This window comes from Alligator sinensis, unplaced genomic scaffold (assembly GCF_000455745.1).
Source record: "Alligator sinensis unplaced genomic scaffold, ASM45574v1 scaffold947_1, whole genome shotgun sequence".
In the NCBI taxonomy this organism is placed as follows: Eukaryota; Metazoa; Chordata; order Crocodylia; family Alligatoridae; genus Alligator; species Alligator sinensis.
In genome coordinates, this window is record NW_005843073.1 from 112,480 (window position 1) to 136,339 (window position 23,860).

At 42.2% G+C, this 23,860-nt stretch overlaps 1 protein-coding gene across 2 annotated transcripts in view; it reads right to left on the reverse strand.

The window, feature by feature from the left end:
* CDH12 (cadherin 12) overlaps positions 1-23,860 on the reverse strand; it is a 242,827-nt gene that overhangs the window by 54,220 nt on the left and 164,747 nt on the right. For both annotated transcript variants that reach the window (XM_006037154.2, XM_025193592.1), the window contains 2 exons: positions 21,240-21,427; positions 10,369-10,622 (listed from right to left, as the gene is read on the reverse strand). In XM_006037154.2, the coding sequence (XP_006037216.1) occupies positions 10,369-10,622; positions 21,240-21,427 (442 nt within the window). The remainder of the gene's footprint in view (positions 1-10,368; positions 10,623-21,239; positions 21,428-23,860) is intronic.

Genomic DNA, 23,860 nt, shown 5'->3' on the forward strand with positions numbered 1-23,860 from the left:
AGGTCGAGGTCGTTGGGGTGCCCCCCGCTCCATGAGGCTGGGGGGTTTAGGAAGCTAGCCTCTTCCAAGTCCAGCAAGTCCGACCCAAACTCCACGACTAGTCATCCTAGACATATGGCTAGCGGTTCTTCAGGTTTTATTTTTGATTCCCGGCACAATTCCTGCAGTTATCCCTGCGTGCGGGTGCGGTATGTAGTGGTGGTGCGGGCTGCACCCTGCGCATCGACGACTTGCTTCACTAATGCTATCGGGTGAGCCGCAGTTGGGAGAGGGTTAAATTTGTCAGGGGGGAGCACTGGATACAACTTTCCTCCGTCATATGGGGGCGGTTCCACTACTGGCTCCACGTCAGGGGGCGTGGCTTCTTTTGGCGCCACTCCAAGGGGCAGGGCCTTGGGCGGTGACGTGGCCGGCCCACCTCCCAGGGGGATTTTCGCGCCCTTTTCGCTTTCCTCGGTGCCATTTTCTGGCAGCGGGGCCATGTGGCCGGCACCATTTTCGAGCGTTGGCTCGGAGCCCCCCGCCGCCTGTTCCAGTGACTCCTTGCCCACTGTGTGTAACTGAGTCTCTAGATTTGCGTTCTCCCGTAGTAGACCCGCTACCGAACGGAATAACACATTTATTATTTTTCCTTTATTCCACTTTGTCAACCCCCATCTTGCCACGTAGCGGCCCTCGGTCTCCAGGCCCTCCCGGAGCTGGCCGAGGAGTTCATGACCGCGCGATCCAGGCACTAAAGCCGGACAGTTAAACCAGTCCGGTGGGGTGGGTTCCCCTCCTTCCCTCAGGTACCAGGTGTACTGGGCAAACTCTTGAGCGGGGGTTAGATTTTCCGCCTTCTTCACCTTCACCCCCGCTAGGGATAGGGTCGGTGTTTCATCTGGGGGCCGATAGCAAACCCGGCCGCTGCCCATTACACACCCGAACGCCCCGGGAAACAGCTTTGCTCTCCATTCCTTCATGACTGCTCCTTCCCCTTTCACTGAGAATAGCCGTCAAGGTTCCTTCCATCCCCTCCTACTGCCTGGTGGTAGGCGATATGTGCCCAGAGTTCGTCTGCGTTTTCCATGCGGCGGGTCCCGGTGCGCCAGGGGCAGCACTCAATTAAACTCATCTCCACCACCATGCCCTTGGATCCTGTTTGTGACGCCATGTCTCAGACGGCCGGAGCCGACTTGAGGAGGATTGCTGATTACTCGGCCGTCAGGCGGGCTGGTGGATGGAGAGGCGGGGCACCGGGTATTGGGTTGAAAAAAACATTTTCTTTTCAAAATAACTTTTACTTTAACTTTACTTACACCGCTGGTGGCCGCGACGCAGTTGGTAAGGTTGCTTACGTAGTTACAGGTAATGAGTTGCTTGCGTAGTTACAGGTAACTGGCAACGAAACGAGCCGGCGAGTTTGTAAAACAGAAACGAGCATGCAGGATGAAGGATACGTCGGGAACAGATGGTGACGGGGAGATGTTGGAGGATGGCCAGTCCGCCAGCTTTTCTCTGCCACGTGGCAAAGTTCTCCGTACTCTACCACGTGCTCAGAGCTCTCTGACTTGGGCGGAAGCTGCATGGATTTTTATACATTTAGAGTAGCCAATAACAGACTGCCAGGTGGGAATAGCTAATGAGGCAGAACGTACCAAATTTGCGGTTATTCAGGGCAGTTCTATTGTGACAGGGGCACTCAACTCATTTGGTTATGACAAAGTCCTGGTACCATCCTCCACCAAAAAGAAATTAACCTTTATTGAAAATAGTTCTTAATTAGAACTGATTGAAATTCTCAGTGTCTTTTTTATTACATATACTTATTCTCCTGGAGTGTTTAACTGTCATATGCCGGAGGAATCTGAGAAGAATGTGAGGAAAGTTTTCCTTTACTTTTTGTTGAGAAGTGCTTTGGGATCTTTAATGGACCAGAAGTATGCAGGACTTCAGCTTAATGTTTACACTGAGCATTTCCTGTAGCACTTTGAACAAAATGGAAATGGACCAAACAGTTCTCCTGAGTGACATAAACTGTAAAGTTAACACAGTTTGAAAATCAGGTGCATTGGAATAATGTTTCAAAACAGTTTCAGGTCCAATCACCTCTGCAGGTGTTGAATACCTAAGGCTTCTTTTTCTCTTAGTGTTTTTTTTTTATTTCCCTTTATTTCCTGAATGTGTGCTCTGTGCCTCTTCATTTCTGTATTTCTGTTAACTTCCATGTCTACAAAACAAACTTTGGTAAACTCCCAGCTTCTCAGAAATCTGTGATTCCAGTTACAAGAATAATGAACAATCTCTCTCAGCATTTTTCAATAGCTTCCAGTAATATATTCTCCTTTTTCTAAGTAACTAGATTCAATCGTCACTCTCATTTAGCCATTATTCCCCCCTTCCTGATATGCAGGGATCCTGGTTTTCCCTGATAAAAAAGCACAAATTCTCTGATAGACCCCCCCCAAATCTGTGATTAAATTTAAAGGCACCCCACAACCCATCTCAGCCCTGTGCATGCCCCTCACTCCCCCCACAACAGCCCCCTAGCCCCTGCCCTTTTTGTAACTAGCTCTTGCAGGCTGGAACTCTTCCATCCTGCAGAGCTCTTTGCAAAAGTGGGAAATCCACAGGTTTCTCTGCTAAAAAGTAAAATCCATTTTTTCTCTGATAAAATAGGGAAATCCATGGTTTTCTCTGATTTTCCATGGGAAATGGAAAATCCAGATCCCTGTTGATATGTCTAACCCAACAGAGTTAAAAAAAAAAAGTCTGATAAAGGGGATTAAATTACTGGGACTAGCATTGCTTGCATTAACGTGAGCATTTTTAGACTTCTTTGTTCTCTAGAGTTATTCCTTGTGTTGCACACAGTATAGATCTGTCTTTCATTTCAGTCCCCATTGTTGGGCAGATTGTTAGATTGTTAATTTGTAGATGAACTGTACCACCCAGCAAATTATTTTGGCTATTACCTCACAGAACATTTCTTGCCTTTCCGTGCCTAGTTAGCAGGCCTATTCAATCAGAAGCTACATTCCAGCTCTTTCTTTAAAATATTATAAAACTAACAGAAACCATTATTTATCCATATGAGGCAATCTAGGTTTTAAATAGCTACAAAAAGCTATTGCATTGCTATAAGATGAACTTCAAATTTGTAATCAAATGCAATTCTTTGTAATGAATTTATGCTTTTACTATTGTTTATTGACTTACTTTCAATTAGAGGATATATGTCTTATGTTATATTGAACTCTAATAAATCAGTAACTAACAACTGCATATACTTTCTTTCACTTTGGCCAGTCAATATGTCAATTCAGATGGGTTAACAACTGAACAGCAAATGGCCTATTCCAATGTTTTAAAGGCATAATCTGAAAGTCCTTGAAAATAATAACATGACCTTTCCATTGACTTAAATGGATTGGACATCTCATTGAAAAAATCAAGTTAAGGTGAAGAGTAAGTTATCAGGACCAAAATCATGAAGATTTGAGTGAAAAGCAGAAGTATCTTTCCAAGTCAGACTGAGAGAACTGCTTTGCCTCTATCATACCTTACAGCCATGTCTCTCTCAATCTTCTCAGCACATCTACTGACGTTTTGGCACTGTAACTACATCTATCCTTATAGCAAAAACTTCCAGACAATGGGTCTGTTCCATAGCCCATTGAATAGGCACATCCAGACAAGTACACATGTACACTTTGCAGCACTGCAAACCATTTGCACTGTACAGGCAGGCATTCACCATGCTGCTCCACCATTCACTGGAGATCCCAGTGTTGAAAAAAGCCATACCTGAAAAAAGCAGGGTGGCACACATGGTGGCAGCATGCACTGCCCGAAACCAAAGCCTGGCTGCCCAGAGCCATTCTCTGGCTGATGGCCATGCTCCATGTGCACTGATCACCACTTCTGGAGTCACAGGAAAGCACCAAGGACCCCAGATAAGACTGCTGGGGCCAACGCAGGTGCTGGCCCCAGGCTTCCCTACCCCATCCAAATAGTGGCATTCCAGAGGGACAACATATTTGTGCTGCTACTATTTGTCCCCAAGGAATGCACATTCTCACTCATGGGGATGCGCCTAATAGTTGTATCTACACATGCTATTAAGGTGACATGATAAACACTGGCACAGTTCATGCTGGTGTCACCTGCTCCTGGGCACAGCATATGCATGTGCACCCAGGACCACAGCAGTTTGAGCCGGGGTGGAGCAGCCCTGGGGTAGCAGGGGACCCGGGGGAACAGCCCGAGGCTCCAGGTAGCAGCATTGAGTGGTAGAGGGGCTGGCTGGGGTACTTGGGTGCTAAAGTGCAGGACTAGGCAGCAGGCAGCCCCCCATCTCATGCCTCAGCCAGCCCATGACACATGTGTTTCAGCAGAGTTAAGTACTCCACCATAAGAAGGCAAAGTTAATTAATTTACTGCACCCTAATACTGGTGCACATGTTTCATAGTTTCATAGTTGGTAGGGTTGGAAGGGACCTAAGCAGATCATCAAGTCCGAACCCTGCCATGGGCAGGAAAGGATGCTGGGGTCAAATGTCCTCAGCTAGGTGGTTGTCTAGCCTTCTTTTGAAGACCCCCAGGGTAGGGGCGAACACCACTTCCCTTGGAAGTTGGTTCCAGCTCCTAGCAACCCTGACTGTGAAGTAGTGCCTCCTGATGTCTAGCCTGAATTTACTCTCAGTCAACTTATGGCCATTGTTCCTTGTTACACCCGGTAGTGCTCGGGGGAACAGGGACTTTCCCACTGCCTGCTGGTCCCCCTTGGCAAGTTTATAGGTGGCCACCAGATCCCCTCTCAGCCTTCTTTTGAGGAGGCTGAAAAGGTTCAGGTCCCGTAGCTTCTCCTCATAGGGCTTTCCCTGCTGCCCCCTGATCATGTGAGTGGCCCTCCTCTGGACCCTCTCGATGCTATCCACATCCCTCCTGAAGTGCGGTGCCCAGAACTGGACGCAGTACTCCAACTGTGGCCTGACCGATGTCAGATAGAGGGGGAGGATCACCTCCTTGGACCTGCTTGTGATGCATCTATGGATGCATGACAAGGTGCGGTTAGCCTTCCTGACCATGTTCCCACATTGGTGGCCCATATTCATCTTGGAATCAATAGCGACTCCAAGATCCTTTTCTGCCTCTGTGCTGATGAGAAGGGAGTTCCCCAGCATGTAGGTATGCTGCTGGTTTTTTCTCCCCAGGTGTAGTACCTTGCACTTTTCAGTATTGAAACCCATCCTATTCTCATCCACCCACCTCTGTAACCTGTCCAGATCTAGTTGTAGCCTGTCCATCTCTTCTAGAGTGCTCACTTCTCCCCACACCTTAGTGTCATCTGCGAACTTGAACAAGGTGTTTTTCACCCCCTCATCCAAGTCGTCGATGAAGATATTGAACAGTGCGGGCCCAAGGAGTGAGCCCTGGGGAACCCCACTGCCCACATCCCTCCAGGTTGAAAATGACCCATCCACCACCACTCTCTGGGTGCAGCCCTCCAGCCAATTTGTGGCCCATCTGACTATGTAGGCATTGACACCACAGTCACCTAATTTTTTAATGAGGATGGGGTGAGAGACAGTGTTGAAGGCCTTCCTAATGTCCAGAAAAACTAAGGCCACCACAACACCTGCGTCCAAGGATTTTGTGACCTGGTCATAGAAGGTCACCAAATTGGTCCGACAGGACCTGCCTCTAATGAACCCATGTTGGTTGCCCCTAAACATAATCTCCTCTGCTGGTCCCTTGAAGATGTGCTCCTGGATTATTTTCTCAAAGACCTTCCCCAGGTCTGAGGTAAGACTAACAGGCCTATAGTGTCCTGGGTCCTCTTTCCTCCCTTTTTTGAAAACGGGGACCACATTGGACCTTTTCCAGTCTTCTGGCACCTCATCAGAGCACCATGAATGCTCGTAAAGCTGTGCCAGGGGTCCCGCAATGACCTCTGCCAATTCCCTCAGCACTCTGGGGTGGAGATCATAAGGACCTCCTGATCTGAACACGTCTAGTTCCTCCAGAAGTTTCTTGACTAGGTCCTCACTGACCCTGGGCCTGGCTGCACCTCCCCTGGGTCCATCCAGAATCCCAGTGGGGGGGATGTCTCTGTCCGTGCTCAGAAAAATGGAAGCAAAGAATCTGTTAAAGAGATTAGTTTTGTCATCTGGTGCTACCACCAGATTACCAAGCATGTCCTGCAGAGGCCCCGCATTACTTGGTATCTTCTTTTTACCCACTATGTGCTTAAAAAACGACTTCTTGTTATCTTTGATCTGCATCACTAGTCCCAGTTCCATCTCTGCCTTAGCCTTCCTAACAGCCCCTCTACAATCTCGAGCAATGCAGGTATAATCCTCCTTGGTGATGGCCCCTCCCTTCCATTGGGTGCACGCCTTCTTTTTTGGCTTTGAGATGTTCCTGGATGCTTTTGGTGAGCCATGGGGACTTTTGAGCACTCTTGCCCCCTTTGATCCCCTTTGATGTAGATGGACACATTTTACTATAGAGCTAATTAGTGTACTCCACAGTAAAGTACACAGTAGATGCACCCAGTGAGAGTCAAGCTCTGTAAGCCCATTTTTTAAAGTTGGGAACCTAAATTAAAGGAACTGTTTTTTATTTGGATACTCAGCCTGGCATGTGGACCTCCAAGGGACAATTTCATTGAAAAAAATGTGGAAGTGGGCACTTTACCCTTAGTATTGTCACAACCCAAAGTTGTGGTTTTTTTTGTTTGAGTGTGCTTCGGCATCGCTAAATCATGTTCCCGCCAAATTGCAGCTCTTTTGCACGGTGGAGTGTTCTGTTGCAATGGAGGACCCGCGTGCAGGAGCTTTTCCCGCCAGTTCTGTAGCTTTCTTTGCATAGTTCATTTCTTTTGCATTATAGTGATGCACAATGCAAAGGAGTTCCTGCCATTTGTATTAAGATTCGAGCCACGTTATTGGCCAGTCTTAATGTAGGCACACGTGGCAGCTAGCTATTGGCTTGCTAGCTGTACAAAAGGCTTGGGTAGTTTCCGCCCAAGTCGGAGAGAGAGAAAGCACGTGGAGTTCGGGAAAGGAGCGTGAGGATCTCTAAGCGCTGCTGATCCATATGAACCCAGCTTTTTCCTTAAGAGGGCAACAGAGGTTTAATTTGTCGAACCTACGGAGTTTCAACAAATCCGGGGGACCTATTTACCGAACCCCTGGAGCCTTAACAACTCCGGGGCATATAACCTCTAGCTTCTCCCCGTCGCCGATCGCAGTCCAGACGTATCCCTATCCTATGGACCCAATTGTCGAACCCACGGAGTCTTAACAGCTCCGGGGGACCTGGGAACCGAGTAACACTCACGGAGATACAGCTGCTCCGTGGGAACGAATTCTTGAACCCTGCAGAGCCTGATTCACTCCGGGGTCAAGGAACCGAGTTTATTAGAGTCCTCCACCAAGAACTCAAACGGAGCTGAGCCTGGAAAGCTGACCAGCCTACACTGCGACCACCTTGGGTGTAAGTAAATAATCTTTTCAATCAACCATTACGCCTCCGTGACTGATTCTAGCTCGAGCGTGCCATACCGCACCGCGGTATTTTCCAACCCCGTGTACCCGGGCTACCGGCCACAGCCTGTGTACACACAAAGACGGGTCCCCGGCTTGCCCCGGCTCGCACATGGTGACCCAAATGGGATCAGGAGAGAGCTCGCACATGGCAATCCGGGCAGGATCAGGAGTCGGCCCGCACAAGTATGACTTCAGTACTACAACAAGCTTTGTATGGATTGACTCCTGTATCTGCAGAGAGGTCTGATGATTTAAACAGGGAGTTCCCTAGGGAGATGTGATTGCAGCATATGAGCCTAAAGGCATATAGCACATGATTGTTAGGGGCAGATTGTAAGCCATTTACATTACTGAGTAGTCACGGATGGCTGTTACCACACTAATGGAGCCAATGCGTAACTGCTCATTAGTATAAGTGGTTTGTTATTTGGTCTTAAGAGGCGGCCCTAGACAGCACTGGTTTTAACGGAATTATTTTTATAAATGAGTTCACAGTTTTCAGTGGAAAAAATCAACATGCATCTGCAAACCTAAATTTAGCTAGAAATTCTTGCATTGGATTAGAATGGAGGTTGTATGGGGAGAAAAGTTATAAACTAATAAAGCCAGTGTTCAGTTAATTTGCTGAAGCAATAAAGAAGTTGATGACTGCACAGTCCATTATTTAAATTTGGTTACAACATGGCAGCTAAATCATGTTCCTGTATTGTTTGAGAACATAACTGCTGGGTCTGAACATCTATCACTAATAAATGAGCACAGATATATAAATATAATAATTCAGTCTCAAAAAACAATATTACTTGAGCTCACATCTTATTTTGTGAGTGTATGTATACAAATCTGGTGGCCATTATACTATTTTACTGTAACATCCTATTCTTAATTCGTTATGAAGTTATCTTTTAACATGTACATTTTCTCCAAGGCAAGTGTATTACAGTGATTCTCAAACATTTTAAATCAATGGATGGTTTTCAACCTTCATAATTTCTTGCAGACTACTGTATCCTTATCATCAATGCCTTATTGAAAAGGGGGTGGAGAGAGAGGCAAGGTAGGATCCACTGACCACTTACCGTGGCTTTGCAGCCCAAAAGTGGTCTGTGAGCCAAAATCTGGGAATTAGTACATTCAAACTGCCATTGCTCCTAACTGTCTGCAGTCTGTATCCAGGCCAGATCCTACATTCACAGTCTGTAGGAGCATTTGTGTTCATTTCTGTAAAAACTGTCTCAAGCCATGTCTACCCTAGAAGTACTTTATTGATACAGCAGTACGTGTATACTACAGCATTACACCACGTTATAATAAAATACTACCATGCCATGAGAAAAACATACTATTCTGATCCACAGTTGGCTGAGATGCAGTGTGCCTCAATGCAGGGAATCAGCAGCAGAGCCCCCATGCTGGGCTGGCTGCTCCTCCATTTTGAGGCAAACTGCACCCCAGCCAGATACAGAGTTGTAGGCTGGGGTGTAATGCCTCTCAGTACAGGGACTCCATGTACTTCAGTATGGAGGCTCAGTAGTGGAGCCCCCATGCTGTGGCTTGTGGAGACAGGGGAGCAGTCTCCCTGTTGGTACTTATATTACCCCATCTCAAGGCACACTTGTGCCCCAACCAGCTGGGGAGTGGATGGCTGAGTAGCAGAGTGCCTCAGTGTTGGGGCTCCACAGCATTTCTGCATTTGTCCCAGCATATGCCACTTTGGCATGCTTTGCACCACTGTTTGGTTCCATTTTTTTTTTCGCTACCAGGAAATCCAGGTAGCAAATTTTGCCCCAGCACTGTAATTTAGCAATGCCGTGTATGGCTTAACATGCAACATGTGCAGTTTGTGGCACCACAAAAAGGTTTGTGGTACCACAAACCACACGTGCCTGCATGTCTGGATCCAGCCTATGACAACATATAACAATTAATTATTTATGAAAACATATAATAATTGTATATTAATTCTTCAAAAACCATTTTTGAATGGAATTTTAAATATGACCAATAAGTTGTTGTTTGAGAAGTGGAGAGCATTGATAATCCTATATTTATGCATAATATAGGGGGAGTAAGTATAATAGTTGTGTCTATTCTTCCACCCTGCTTTCCCACAACTTTCTCCAGTCTACCACAGAATGGTTTTTCATGGACTCCCTGGAGAAACCACTCTGTTATCAGTTGAATGGCCAGAGCCTTTGCTTTGGATAAGGATGTCATGACAGTTTATATCATCTGACATGATGCTTTTGTGACATGGCACACATCTATCAAGATGATAACAGCCTATGGCTATAAATAGATGTCTCATTTGTTTTGGGTCTGACTTTCCTGGGGTTTGATCTGTCTCAAAACAAGAGTGGCACCATCATTTACCTACATTGACCTTTTAAGCTGCATTTCTGTTCCTTTCCCAGTAGGTGGCCAGGAAAAGCACACAGTGTGACAGGCTTGTCACTGGAATGAATCACAATAACTATACAGATGTACAACCAGATACCCCAGGAAAAAGTATTACTACATTTTATCTGGTGGGGCATGAAGGGGGATAGTGGACATATACATCTGTATGATCCCAGGACAAAAGGCTTTCTTCTGGGGCAAATGGGATATCTGTCCATAGTCTATGTAGTCTACTATATCTAGCCAATTCTTACCATGAAAGCTAATCAACTTGGTGTAGACTTCTGATAAATATTTTCATCAATAGTTACCTAGAATGGTAAAATGGGCCACATCTCATTACCAATCTCAGATTCATCATTCCATTCAATCTTATTGTTAGCATAAGTTTGGTTAGTATGAAAGGCATGTAAGAATGAAAATGCTTCCTTACTTAACAGAACTGCTGCCCACATCAAGGTCCTGTGCAGTTACAGCACCTATAATAGTCCCAACAGGTGTATCCTCATAAACCTCCATGGTGTACATAGGTTTGCTGAAAATGGGAGGTTCATCCACATCCAACACATTGATCTTCACGGTAGCAGTATCTTTGAATGGACCCACAGAATGAAATCGATGGTCAAGATGGAGATTGGAGGCCTCTACTTTAAAGGTGTATGCCTTTTTTGTTTCAAAGTCCAATGGCTGTAAATAAGGATAAAAATTAAATCAGATTTGGCAAAAATTAAACATGTCTAATTGGATTTGTAACTGAAGATTGTGAAGTTTAGATGATTACTGGAACACCACAAATTTGTCTAATTGCCCAAATCACTAGGGCCAGCAGCATAAAGAAACCCCCTCCAAATAGCACAATTATAATAATTAACTTTATTTTTTCCCAGCCAACCTCCAAGGGACACAGGAAATCCATAGCAGAGCTAGGAACGGAATATCTTCTACATCCCATGTCAGCTTCTCACACACAAGGCCCATTCCCCCTTTCATCACAGGGAAGGACTGTGATGTTTCTAGTGAAAATGTGTCCAAAGCAAATTCTTAGCGCACAGCAGTGGATATAAACCAAACTTTAGAGTGTAGTTCTGAATCCAGATTAATTCTTTATTCTAGAACTGGCAGAATGAACCTTTAAATGTAAACACCTACAAACTTAGAGAACTTGAGGGGCTAGATTTTATTTTAAAAATGCATATTACATTTTGCATCTTGGATCGATACAGCTCTGATTTATAAGGGACTGAATGCAAACTGTCAATTGACACACAGCATGTTGTAGCTATTTGACAGAGAGACATGTTGAAATGGAGCTGGTTTGTTCTGAATTTCTATCAATATACATCCACCTTGTGCCTCTGATTTTGTAATGTAACCAGTGATCTCAGGTCTTTTAGACTATTGTACTGATTCCTAGCCAGAAAGATACAAAAGCATTGACTTTTCATACAAATGTTTTTGTGCATTAGCTCAAACTTTCATCATTTTCCTGAAGTAGTGTTTTTCTGATGTGATAGTGTCACCTAGTGGTTGTTGGTATAATTGTCACATTAGGAATTTTCCATTTGAAAGAATATCATATTTAAGTAAAGAGACGAGATTACATCTGTAGCAGCAAGAATAAGTTACTGCTTCTCATTTTTATTTCTATCGGCATCAACCCCATAGTATGTTTCCACTGCTAGCAGGGATTTAAACTATGTCATTTTCTACCCTAGTCACAGCAAGATATACTTGACCACGTGCTCAGCTGGTGTCAACTGTAGTAGCTCTGTTAAAATCACCAGTTATATTCATTCACATTGACTGAGAACATGACATGATGGTTTTAAATTCTTGTGAAAGATGTTACATTTTAATAGACAATATGGCCAATTCCTTTGCATCTAAGTGGGCGTCTAAGTCTATATGGGCACGTCTACACATGCCCTCCACGGCACAGTTGTTACTGCGCCGTCATTTAGTACTTGCTTTAGGCACAGCTGTTACTGCACCATCCTGGTGGCACATGAGTATTTTTAGCAGCTGTGTTACCATAGCGATGCGCTATAGTGAGGTCACTCATCACTATGGTGAGGTAGAACTGGTGTCACGGTTTTGTGCCCGTCAATGCTACATCACTACAGCAATGTAGATAAACCCTATAATAGGTAAATCTCCAAGCTTAACATTTTTGACTGTAATGAACTGCTCATAGAAATGGGGACATCTTCTCAAAGAACATTCCCCTGAAGTATGTGCAAATTTCTCTCAAATAAAAGCTTTGTAACTGGGCTGACAGTAATCACATATACTGGGATATACAAGTTGGGATATTGTCTGAGAATGGGAGAAAGAAAGGATGGGACAGTAGGAGGAGTCACATCAGATACATGCTGAATTCCAGTGTTTTCTATGTGGCATAACAAAGAACAACCTGCTAGGTCCTCACCATCTTTCTTTGAGGATTAGGCTGAGTATAACAAGGATTTAAAAACCAAGAAGTCTGTGCACATATTTTTTTCTGATGGTCCTGTCATTAGCCAGACTGTAAATGCGCCCCATCTTCACAAAGATGGAAGGCATGGTTCCTTCTCTACTGCAACAGGTGTATTAGCATAACAAAGGCCTCTATATAAATTCAAAATCTTTCAATATAAGGGTATTGCAAAGCTAAACTGCAATTTGATAGTTTTAGAGGAGGATGATACAGGGTGAAAACTAACTTTTGAGATGTGGTTTGTTTAGATTCACAAAAGGAATGTTTGGGGTGCTCTGTTATATATAACACATTACTAGGTGCCATAAACTTATGTTTTTTGTGGTGAGATTCATAATTGCAGCAGCTTTGACCAATTGTATTCTTCATAAGTATTCCTAGGTTATCACTATGGCATTTTTTCAGAGATTAGACTTTCACCTGGTGCTTGGCTACTTGCCTCAGTAATAGCTTTGTTTGGTTAAGGAAGTTATGTGCTTGAAGAGAGAAGGCTCCACTGCACTCATTACAGATGTCCTAAGACTGTAAGTGGTCAAAAATAAAGACATGGTAAGATTAAGTTACAAGAGCATAACACTGAGTTTTGGACAATGTCAGTCTCCAGTCAAGATATTATTAAAAATCTATGACTGTATGCAATGTATGCAAGTTTGATTGATGTCATTCCTTATACACACAGATAAGTTAATCAGTCTTGGCCTCACATCCAAAATCTTGGCAGCCACCTGTTGTACTAGGGAACTGTTGGAAAACTGAAAGGATGACTTTCTTGAAGGAACCTTCCATGCCAAATCTCTATATAACCTTGAGATTTACAAGGGTTACGAATATCACTCCAAAGGCTCATTTTGTGGAAACTGATCAAATCATGAAGGGTGCTTCTTCTCCATTAAGTGTGTCTTTAATGAATGTAACAATTAACTGTAGTGTGTTATTTCATTTTACCCGTCCAGAATTGTCATAGCAATGCTGTCACATGGTGGTAATCTTATGGAATTAAACTCTACTGTGCATGGAAATCTTGAATGCTGATAAGTAAGCTTTATTTTCAAAGGTTCCAAATAGCAGAACCTGTGCCCTATTAGGGAAGTATATTCAATACCTTAACAACCATCTGTTTTACCTAAAAGACTCTACAGCCACTTCTGGGTTTTAAGATGGTGATTATAATATGCTAACACTTATGGAGAGGTACTGAAGAATGAAATAGGGATTAAAACAGTTTGGTTATATTAAAGGACATCAATACCATTATATGGAACTGTTGCTAAACTCCTATAGAATGTAAGACCAAAGGACAACCTTTTTACCTTTTATTTTTAGCTGACCAGTAGGAAATCCTTATCCCTAGTATAAAGTCCTATTACATTCGAAAGGTCAGTTATAAAACTTGCTACATAGAAAGGTTATCTTTTTATCAAATTCGATAAGGTTTTTTCTATAACAAAATCCCAATTTTGCTAGCACCATGGGAGCTCTTTGTTACCCATAGTCTATATATCTCTTATGGGAGAATTTTGTAATGGTAGCCTAAGTGTCAGTCTCATAATAGATGAGTCTGTCTCTCTCCAAACAGCCCTTGTCTGTCTTCATGTATATAAGCTATCAGAACACTATCAGATATGTGCAGCTGTGTGTAGTAATAGCAGTTTGAAAATACTAAAACTAAATAACACATAATGATAAAACACTTTGTTTTGCTTCCAAAGAGATACCATGCACTGGTTTATTTAGTGTGAACAGGAAAGCACATCAGCATCTCTGATTTGAAAGGAAATACAGTTTGAAGCATTATTGCTTCCCTTATCCTATTTAGAAGTGAATACATGCTGACAAATATATAATACTTTAATGTAAATTGAGCAAGTAAAATGGAATAATAGAGATTTTTTTTTTCAAATATAATTCTGTCAAAAATATATGAAGTATAAAAGCCAACATAAGCTGAAAACGGCTTAATGAGTTCCAGTGATAAGCATGACAGTTGAGAAAAGTGAATGCATTCATTCCCTGTTCACACAATAAGAAAAGAAAAGAAGAATTCATGAAAGCTGCAGGAGTGACAACCTTAGAAACCTACTGCATTTACCTAAATACCAGGTACAGCATAAGCATAACCCATAACCCTGTCCTATTTAAGGGTGGGACAGACCTTTACACTTCAGACCTTGACTTATCTGAGACTACCCACCCTAGCATTCAGTGAGAGCTCATTGGTGCGGAGACACCATATTGATTGAACAGAAGGTTCCAAAAAGCAACACTTTTCCAGTGCTGGTTACGAAGTCTGGATGTGAAATGGTAAAAGTAAAGATGACAGCTTCAGGGTATGATACGTGTTAAGTCAGGCTTCAGATCAACTACTTCTATGTTCTTCATTAGAGTTGAGAATAAGAGATATACTGCCGCTTGAAGGATTGATGGGAAAGGGTAAGATATATACATTAGCTCCAATCCCTTCACAACAGGGAATGACAAAGGAGCAGCAATTAGTTCTTTGACTTAGGTGGCTGTTTAGGAAGAAGCTGAAGTCACATATTGTAAGTAAAAAGCATCCTGGATGCTCTTTGTCAGTGGTGCTCAAACTTTTTCCGTGGCAGGCCAGATGGACAGTGCCTGGTCTGATGCTGGGCCAGATGGTGGTTCTGATCTAGTGCTCAGGGCGAGGCCTGGTACGGTGGCCACCATCTGGCCATGCAGAAGGGTGTTGGGGTGGCTGTATCACCTGAGCCTGGCCTTTCAGGAGTGAAAGAGGGTGTCATCTGACCCTGCAGGGTGGGATGGATGTAACCCAGTCCCATGGGGGAAAGGGGAGTGACCCAGCCCCAAATCAGCCCAGTGGGGGGAAAGTAGGCATGGCCCAACCCCAACCTAGCCCCACAGGGGGAAGGGGGTAGCTCCAACCAGGTGTGCCGGGCTTGAGGTTTGGAAATTTGGCAGGGGGAGGGTGACTGTATTGATGGTCTCTGCTCTCTTGCCACAACATTTCCTGATCTATGGGGAGCCCTGTGGGCCAGATGCAATGGCTTTGCAGGCTACATTCGGTCTATGGGTCAGAGTTTGAGCTCCCCTGCTCTTAGTCAATGACAGGGTGTTTTGGAGAAATTTTATGTAGAGGTGTACAGGAAAAGCTGAAGTGTTTAAAGTGAATAGGTGGGGATACAGGTCTACCCAAAGGATACATTTCCCACTTATCACTAAGGAGATCCTTAAGTTCCCTACCTGTTTCCTCACTAAGGGTTTCAGAACAGCTACTAAAAAGTGACATACCCAATGACATAGCTTGCAAAGATTCAGATCTCCCTTTCCTTACTTTTTGCCTTTCTTTTTCTTGATGGCCAACATAATCTTTCTGAGATCCTGCTTTGACTACAGCTTGGTGCATGCCAGCACCAAGGAGAATGATAGATATATTTCTCTTCCTCCTCAAATTTTGAAGTCTCCTTCCTTTTTACTCTCTTTCCCCCTCTCTCACCTACATATAAATGTACCACTTAGTTTATTGGGAATTATTGGCTTATACTGACCATCATTGTGTATAAGAACTTTTAATATTCCCTGACCAGTTTTAACAACTTCCTGGGGCACATGTAAGTGCCTTTTCTTGAGCTTGCAGCACAACTGATAGGCAAATATAACTCTTACTTATTTGTTATAATGGAAGCTTTACAAAAGAGAAATAGGCTGTTCTAAACCTATAGGGAATTTTTATGTTTTTGTGCCTTTTTGCTTTCATTTCTTTTGGCGTAATTATAATATGAACCAAACAGTGGTTCTAAATGTCACTAGGATGCTCTGGCTGGCATAATATCTTCCTTTTCTTATAGAATGATCATTGTAATAACTGAGCATACGTACTAGATCGTACCTTGAAGTTAAATCAATGAGTTAAGTTATGAGATTTAAGTTGTACACCTATTCCAGACAAAAAACATTATCTTATAAAATCTATTAAATGTCTGGAAAGCATAGAATTGCCTCTTTCTGTCAATTCACTCAGAATCCTAAAAGTATCCACCAGGCATATGAGATTTGTGTCAGTTTTTAATCAAAACAATTTTAGTCCAGGGAAACATTTTTTATTGTCACATGGAGATTTCATCATGTTTTCTGCATTTAGGGTGAAAATGTCTTTATGTTGTAAATGAGAGTTTTTGTCTGCAGGGAAATAAAGCATCTTTTTCTCAAGATAGCACAGTGCTGTGGTCATGATGTTAATATGCTGTGATACTGGAGGCAGAGGAGGAAAGAGGGAAAGTAAACTTGTTTTGCAAACATGGAACAATCCTTTGCACATTCAAACAGCGTTTTAATGGTTTGTGATTTTTAATGAGATAGTTATTGGTATCCTAACGTTTGCTCATTATTTAGCAAGGTACTTAAGGATCTATCCAAATGTAAAAACTTTAAATACTGGTGGTCCCCACTGATTTCTCATAAACATTCTAAACACTTTTTAAATATTAACTTTCATAAAGACTTGCACTTTTTTCCACAAAAAATATTTAAGGGTGTGGTTACCTGTAAGCACATTAGTAGACCCATTGGCTATGTGTGAAAATGAGAGCAACACACATTGTAACTGACATGTACATGAACAGAACTTCTTTATGTTGGAGTCTAGATCAGTGGTTTTCAAACTGTGAACCATGGAGCCCTGGGGTTCTTCAGTAGGTCATAATGAATTCTGCAAAGAGATTAGGGGTAACGGCAGAGTGATCTGGAAGGCATTTCTGCACCATTGCTGGGTTGCCTGGCTCTGCATCAATCTTTAGGACAGGGATACAAGTTCTGCCCAAGAAGAAATTATATAAAGTATTCTGTGTCTTTAGGAAGTTTGAAAACCAGTGGTCTGGACCATAAGCCAGTAAAGCACTTGAAACTGTGGGTATTTTTAAGCATGAGGAATGGTTGCATGAAAGTCACATAATAAAGATTTTCTGATCACAAAAAAAGAAAAAATATCTACATGTCATTACCAGGGATCCTAGTTGTTTTCTGATAAAAAATTCCCAATTTTCAATTTAAAAGGAGATTTCAGTTTCCATAAAGTGAAACACCACTTTCTCCCTCTGTGTCTGTCTCTCTCTATATATAATATGCCATTTTGATCATGGAAAAATGTGGATTTTGAGTTAGTTTTTTTTAATCTGAAAATTGGGGATCTTTTTTTTTTAATTGGAGAAAACCAGGATCATTGGTCTTTACTGCATTTGATAATCATCTGTAGAAGCTCTAGTGGTGGCCCTTTGAAAATATATTGTGCAGTATGTTCTCTATGTCAGCAGTTCCCAAACTCTGCCAGATTACACACCACCAGTTAAAAATGATACAACCTTAAGTACCACCAGCACATTTTTATCATACAAAGTAATTATAATAAATCTGTTAACGCATACCACTGACAGGTTGTCTACGTACCACAGATTGGGAACTGTTGCTCTTTGTTAAGAAAAGCCCTAATTAGTATGGAAGAGCAAGATGTTTATCTAGGACTTCATTTCTATGATACACTTCTATAAACGTCTAGTACCCCAGTAAACACTCTTATTGCTGTCCTTGACCAGAGCAGTGCTGAGTAAAATTTCAAATGGGAATATATTATAGGCCGTAACAAAAAACAGTAGTACAGTTAAAATGTTCCTGACACCAAAGACAGGACATGTCTTGCTGAGTACACCAAGGTTGTAGCACTCATAAGACATCTAAAGTGACAGCAAGTCCACCGAACACCTGAAGTTTAAGTTACTTCTTTTTAAGGCTTCCCTCCAGCAAGCCACTTAAGCAGTGAGTCCTGAGCACTTTAGCCTGTGAATCTGAAAGTACCTAAACCACTGAAGTCTGTAAAGTGTTTGTCAGTAGGACTTTTCACATGAGAGAGTTATGTAATGAGCCAACTGAAGGATCAGAGTGAATGCAGATAGGCATTTCTTTCAGGGGAAAGGGCTGCATTTTGGATTTATCTTCCCTTTGCATTCCTTCATCCAACACAGAATAGTTCCTTGACCTTCAGAACCTATCTCTGTCTCCAGGCTTCCTCTGATGGGGAAGATTAAAGGAGGATTAGTTCCTCTCTCTTCCCTGCATTGCTATGAAGTAGAAGAGTTCTGTTGTTTGCTTTAGGTAATATCAATTGAACGATTGATTCCAGTGTTTTTTTATTGTTATTGTAAATGTGATAACAGGTAAAGCAAACCTTATTAATGAAAAGGTTAAGTAAATAAATACAGCAAAATAGTGTAGAGAGACTAAACTACTCAGACTCAGGATTCATCATTTTTTGCCCACTTTTTTTTTTTTGGTTCACTGACTTCTTAAAGCATTCTCCAGAGCAGCCTGAAGCTTTGTCTAGGCTCAGTGTTTTGTACATTATTGTAGCCACATCAATGCAAATCCTTCTCTGTAAGCACATGAGTAGTTTCACTAGCTCTGTTTAGTGTAAGTAATGTGCATTTAGCAGCCATTTAAGGAAACATTTTAGCAGATATTTAAGGAAACTAAATATTCAGCACCTTTGAAAATCAAGATCTAAATCCTGTAGTTTACTGGTAAGGTAAAACAAACTTGGCTTGATGCTGCTTTTTTCCCCTTTGCATAAAAGCAGCCTGTACACATTTAGGTGCAGTTATGCAGCTAAAAAAGTGACAAAGGTACATTTTGGGGAGGGGAAAAAATGGCATAGATGAGATTTAAGAGTAAGTTCATGGGCAGGGAGCATCTAATCTGATCAAATACTGTTGTGCATGCTCAGCATTGATTTTTTCAATCATTCATGCTCATTACCATTTCAAACATGGCAAAGCACATTGAAGGCCATCCTGAACCAAAGTGTGACATTTCAAAGCGTAGCTGTTTTTGAGTTATCTACTGAGATAAAAAGGTGCTCCAAATTTTCTTAAAGCAAGACATTTAATTTTCCAAACATTCTTACATCAAAAATCATGAGCTATGCAAGCTTGAGGGGTGTGGGAGTGGAGGGGACTGAGGAAAAAAGTTCTACAATTTGGGAAATAAGCAAAGATGGAAATTCTAGGTTCAGTATCACAAGGAAGGATAGCCTTTTGAGGGTGGCAGTCCTCCCCTACCTACTGCTAGCATGATACCTCCCTGGTCATGGATTTGAGGTTAAGGATCAGGTGACAGACATAGGATCATAGGAATGTATGGCTTAAAGGGACCTCAAAATCATCTAGTCCAGCCCATAGATATAGGTTGATAACCGTGACTAAATTGGCAGGGACAGTCCCAGATTTTATAGGCTGTCTCAGTGTCCTGGTCATTGGAGAAAATTGGAGCAAAGTCCTGGATTGACAGGTACCCATCCATACACGCCTGGCTCTACTGGGCAAGTGATTCCAGGCTCACAGCCCAGTGAAACTGGAACCAGGGAGCAGCTGCCACCACCACAAGTCAGAGCCCAAGTAAGGATAGGGCTTCCCAGGAAGGGGATGGAGGTGGTTCAAACCCCTTTCCTGAGAGGAGTACGAGGATTCCTCTCCAACTCCCAGCTACTGGGGACCCATGTTTGGGGCGGGCGGGTGAGGGGGCAGCTCTGGGCTCCAGGTTCTGCCCTGGGACTGTGCCCCAGCCTGCTGATGGCAACAGGGGGAGGCACCATATAGCCATACAACACAGGCTAGCAGAGCCCAGGGGGCACTGCTCAGGGGCTGCTCCCAGTCATGTCCAGTCTTTTCTTATGGTAGTTGGAGCCCAGGCACAGGCATCCGCACTGTCCCACCCTACCCCACTCCTGGGAGATGCTGGGTTGGGGCTGGGTATATGTGCCTCACTGCCCCACCAGGCCCCATTCCTAGGGTCCACAGGTCAGGGCTGCATGTATGTGCTGTGCTGTCTTGGCTGGTCCCATTCCTAGCAGGTGAGGGGTTGGGAGAGAGTGTGTGTGTGTGTGTGTGTTTGTGTGTGTGTGTATGCATGCACACTATCTCCCCCTGGCACCCTCCATCCTGGATTTCCCTAAAATTATTATGGTCACCCTAACTATAGGAGTCTAAGCACAAGAATAAGGTCCTCCAAACAAGTGCCTGATCTTGTAAGCAGCCCTTCAACACTTACCATAGACTGCCTCCATCTTGATAGGACCAAGTAACTCACTGTTCATCTAACGCCTATTTGGATCCTCAAACTAGGCACGCTTCTGCCTAAATCCTGTAAGAGGTTCAGTCTTACAGGCAAGCTCTAAGCACACCTAACATCCATCTACAGCAGCTAACACCACACAAAATACAGAGGTAATAGCCACTCCCAGTCAATACACTGGTAGCTTTATCTGATAGCTCAGTAGTTAGAGTACTCCCCCAGGATTTGGTTGTCCTGAAATCTAAGCTCTCCTCAGGCTGAGGGATTTAAAAACCACACCTTCCACCTCCAAGAAGAGTATCCTAACCATCTATCTATAGGCTCTTCTGAGATGTGGGCACTGTGTTATTGAATCTATACTATTTAAAATACATATATTGAAGCGTCATTAGGCCTCCTTAGTCATAGAAGAAGCAGACAGTAATTAGAGCCTTCACCTGGACAAGGAGCCTTGCATGGAGAAATCTGGGTTCCATTCCCTGTTCCACAGACTCTTTATTCATTTGATGTTTAACAGGCACTGTGTAACTGAGCGAGGTATTTAGCATCAAAATACCCAAGTCCCTTTGTGATTGAACGCACACAAAAAAATTCCATAAACACAAGAAGCTGACTCAAAGAGGCCACGATTGCCCATGATATAACACAGATCATGTATGATTCCAAATTGTTTGTGTTACTTATTTTCAAATTTTAGCTACTTGCTTATATCTTGGATGTGCACTAAGTACCTTTTTCAATTTGATAACCCCTTCCTGTGTGTTCTCATCCGTGGTGATGTCAAACAAGTTTCCTCCATCTCCTGGAACAATGTTGTATTCAATTTCAGCATTTTCCCCAAAGTCAGGATCCACAGCTCTGATTCTCCCAATAGCTGAACCAACAGGTGAGGACTCAGGAACTTTCAAATGGAATATACCTGAGAGAAAGTGTTAAACAATCATTCTTGGGAGTTAACAGTGCATGTGATAAGGAAAATGTGGCCTGGCATAATTAAACATGTTAAAGCAATCTTGGTAAACGTGATCACAGTACAAGCAGGTTAGGAAAACACGTGTGATATGGCCACTTAAGCATGCTACAGTGCAGGTTAATTTCCCAGAGGCTCTAAATATGCTGTAATGAATCTTAAAAGGATGAATGTTTATGTCCTTAGTTTCTATTTATTAATTTGACCCCTTTAAATTAAATTAATATTTATTCTATATAAAGTGATTGAATGCACCAATTAGAACATTTTATACATTCTGTTTTGGGTTAAAAAAAATGGTTAATGTATTCATATATTTCACTGTGCTGGTTAATGGAAATATGTAACAGGGGAGAGATTTGAACCCACCACCTTAACTATCAAAATAGTGTCATATCCAATATGTTATGCAATTTCTGGAGAAAAATAACATAATTGTTTTGGGTTTTTAATTAATAACCACCAGAGGGTGCTCTTACTAAAATGTTAAGGACAAACTAATAATGTTTCATTGTTACATGCTCTGTTTTCATTTGGGGGAAAAAATTCCAGCAGAAAGCTTCCAGAAAATATTAATCCAAGACTTACTTCAGTGAGAGGAGGGCAGGCCCACCCTTCTCAATAACACATCACTTAATTTACAACCCTGCTAATTCACTGAGAAGGAAGAAGCATGTCCAGAACATTTAGCTTTATCTCTTCCACAGAATTGTGTTGACATTTGAGCAGAAACAAACAAAAAAAAGGGGGAGAAAAGGTTTTAGCTTTAGTGTTAATAAATTTTAGTGAAACCATTCTCTTTGCTATTCTTCAGGAGTAAGGTCTGAGAGCAAATAGCGAGATACTGTTATCATTGTGTGATACTGCAGAATGCTGGCTGAAACAAATTTGACACTTGGGGATAATTCAGTAGGCCAAGATTTGTCACGTTTGCTTTATTCTATCTTGTACCCTGACTCTCAAGAAAATCAAAAATTTGTTGAGCACTTCAGAGATCACTCTAAAGCAACTCTCAGTTAACTTTCTTTGGTTTAGCAATGTCTGTCATTCTCTCTCTCTCTTATGTGTAAACAAGTTAGGTCAAGCCTGCAGGTCTTTATTAAAAATGCCAATATATATATATTTGGCTGTATAAGCTGGAGGCCTCTGGAAGTCTCCAACATGGCATGGGGTCAATCATGCTTGGCGGAAGAAACCTAGATGAATGTATACTCCTTAATGAAGGCAGAAAAGGAAACATTCACAGTATTAGAAGAAAATGTACCTTCTTTAAACCTGGCAAGTACATTTTGTGTCACCTTTCTGAGCTCTGTTACATTTTCTAAGAACAAAGGATTCATCCATACAGCTGAATGAAGACAAAACCGTTACCCTTTTGAGACTTAGAAGCACTCCAAAGCCTATTTATGTCTAATTATGTAATTAGCTATGTGTATATTATGGTGTGTGGAGTATTCTGTCTAGCTGAGATGTGTGAAGTTGTTACATTCTCTCTGCTTAGTTTTCTCTCTCAAAATGTGGGTGTGTGTATGTGCTTTCTGCATTTGTGAACATGTAAAAAAATCAGTTTGATCAGCATCCCCATTTGACAAATCCCCTTCTATGGCTTATTGACTAAGTGCACATATTTTTTCACTGTTTTTCTTTCTCCCTTTTTGAACTATCGTGCTCAGCTCTTTTTGGGTTTTTTTTTTGTTTGTTAGTTTGTTTTTCTTTTTTACGGCTTAAAAAAAATTATGAGGGAAATAAGCAGAAGTATCAAGTCAGAGTATACTCAGCTCTTTCTTAGTGGTACCTCAATGACATAAATTAAGTAGTAAATTTGTTAAGTGGTGTACAGGAGGTACAATAACAAATCCTATTACTTGGTAACACGGTTTAAGAACATGCCTGCTCCTTGATCTTCCCCTAAAAAGTTCTCTCTCAAGGAAAAAAAATAGTAAAGCCAACATTTTTTTCTATAGCCCCCATTTTCACTTAGCTCAGTTGTCCTATTTGCCTCAAATAGTTATGGCAAAGTTCAGAGAATTCTTTGTCTCACTGCTCATTTTTTATGCTCACAGTTTTGGTGAACATAAACACAGGAACATCAGCTAATGGATTTCCTACCTCTTCTACACATTGATATGTTCTTAGTGAACTAAAAGGCACTTGGATTCATTAAGACAAACATTTCTCTATAAAATATTGCTCCTGGCTGAAGTGTTTAGGACTCAGATGAAGACAAAGAAACTCTACATCACTGATCTGAGCTTGTTTAGGCTTCATCGGTTTATTTTCAGTGCCTTGGCATTTCATCACTTAAAAATTCAACAGCAGTAAAAATGGGGGTCATTCAGATTAATTCAAAACAGAAGTAATCTTCAGTTATGCCAGAGTTAT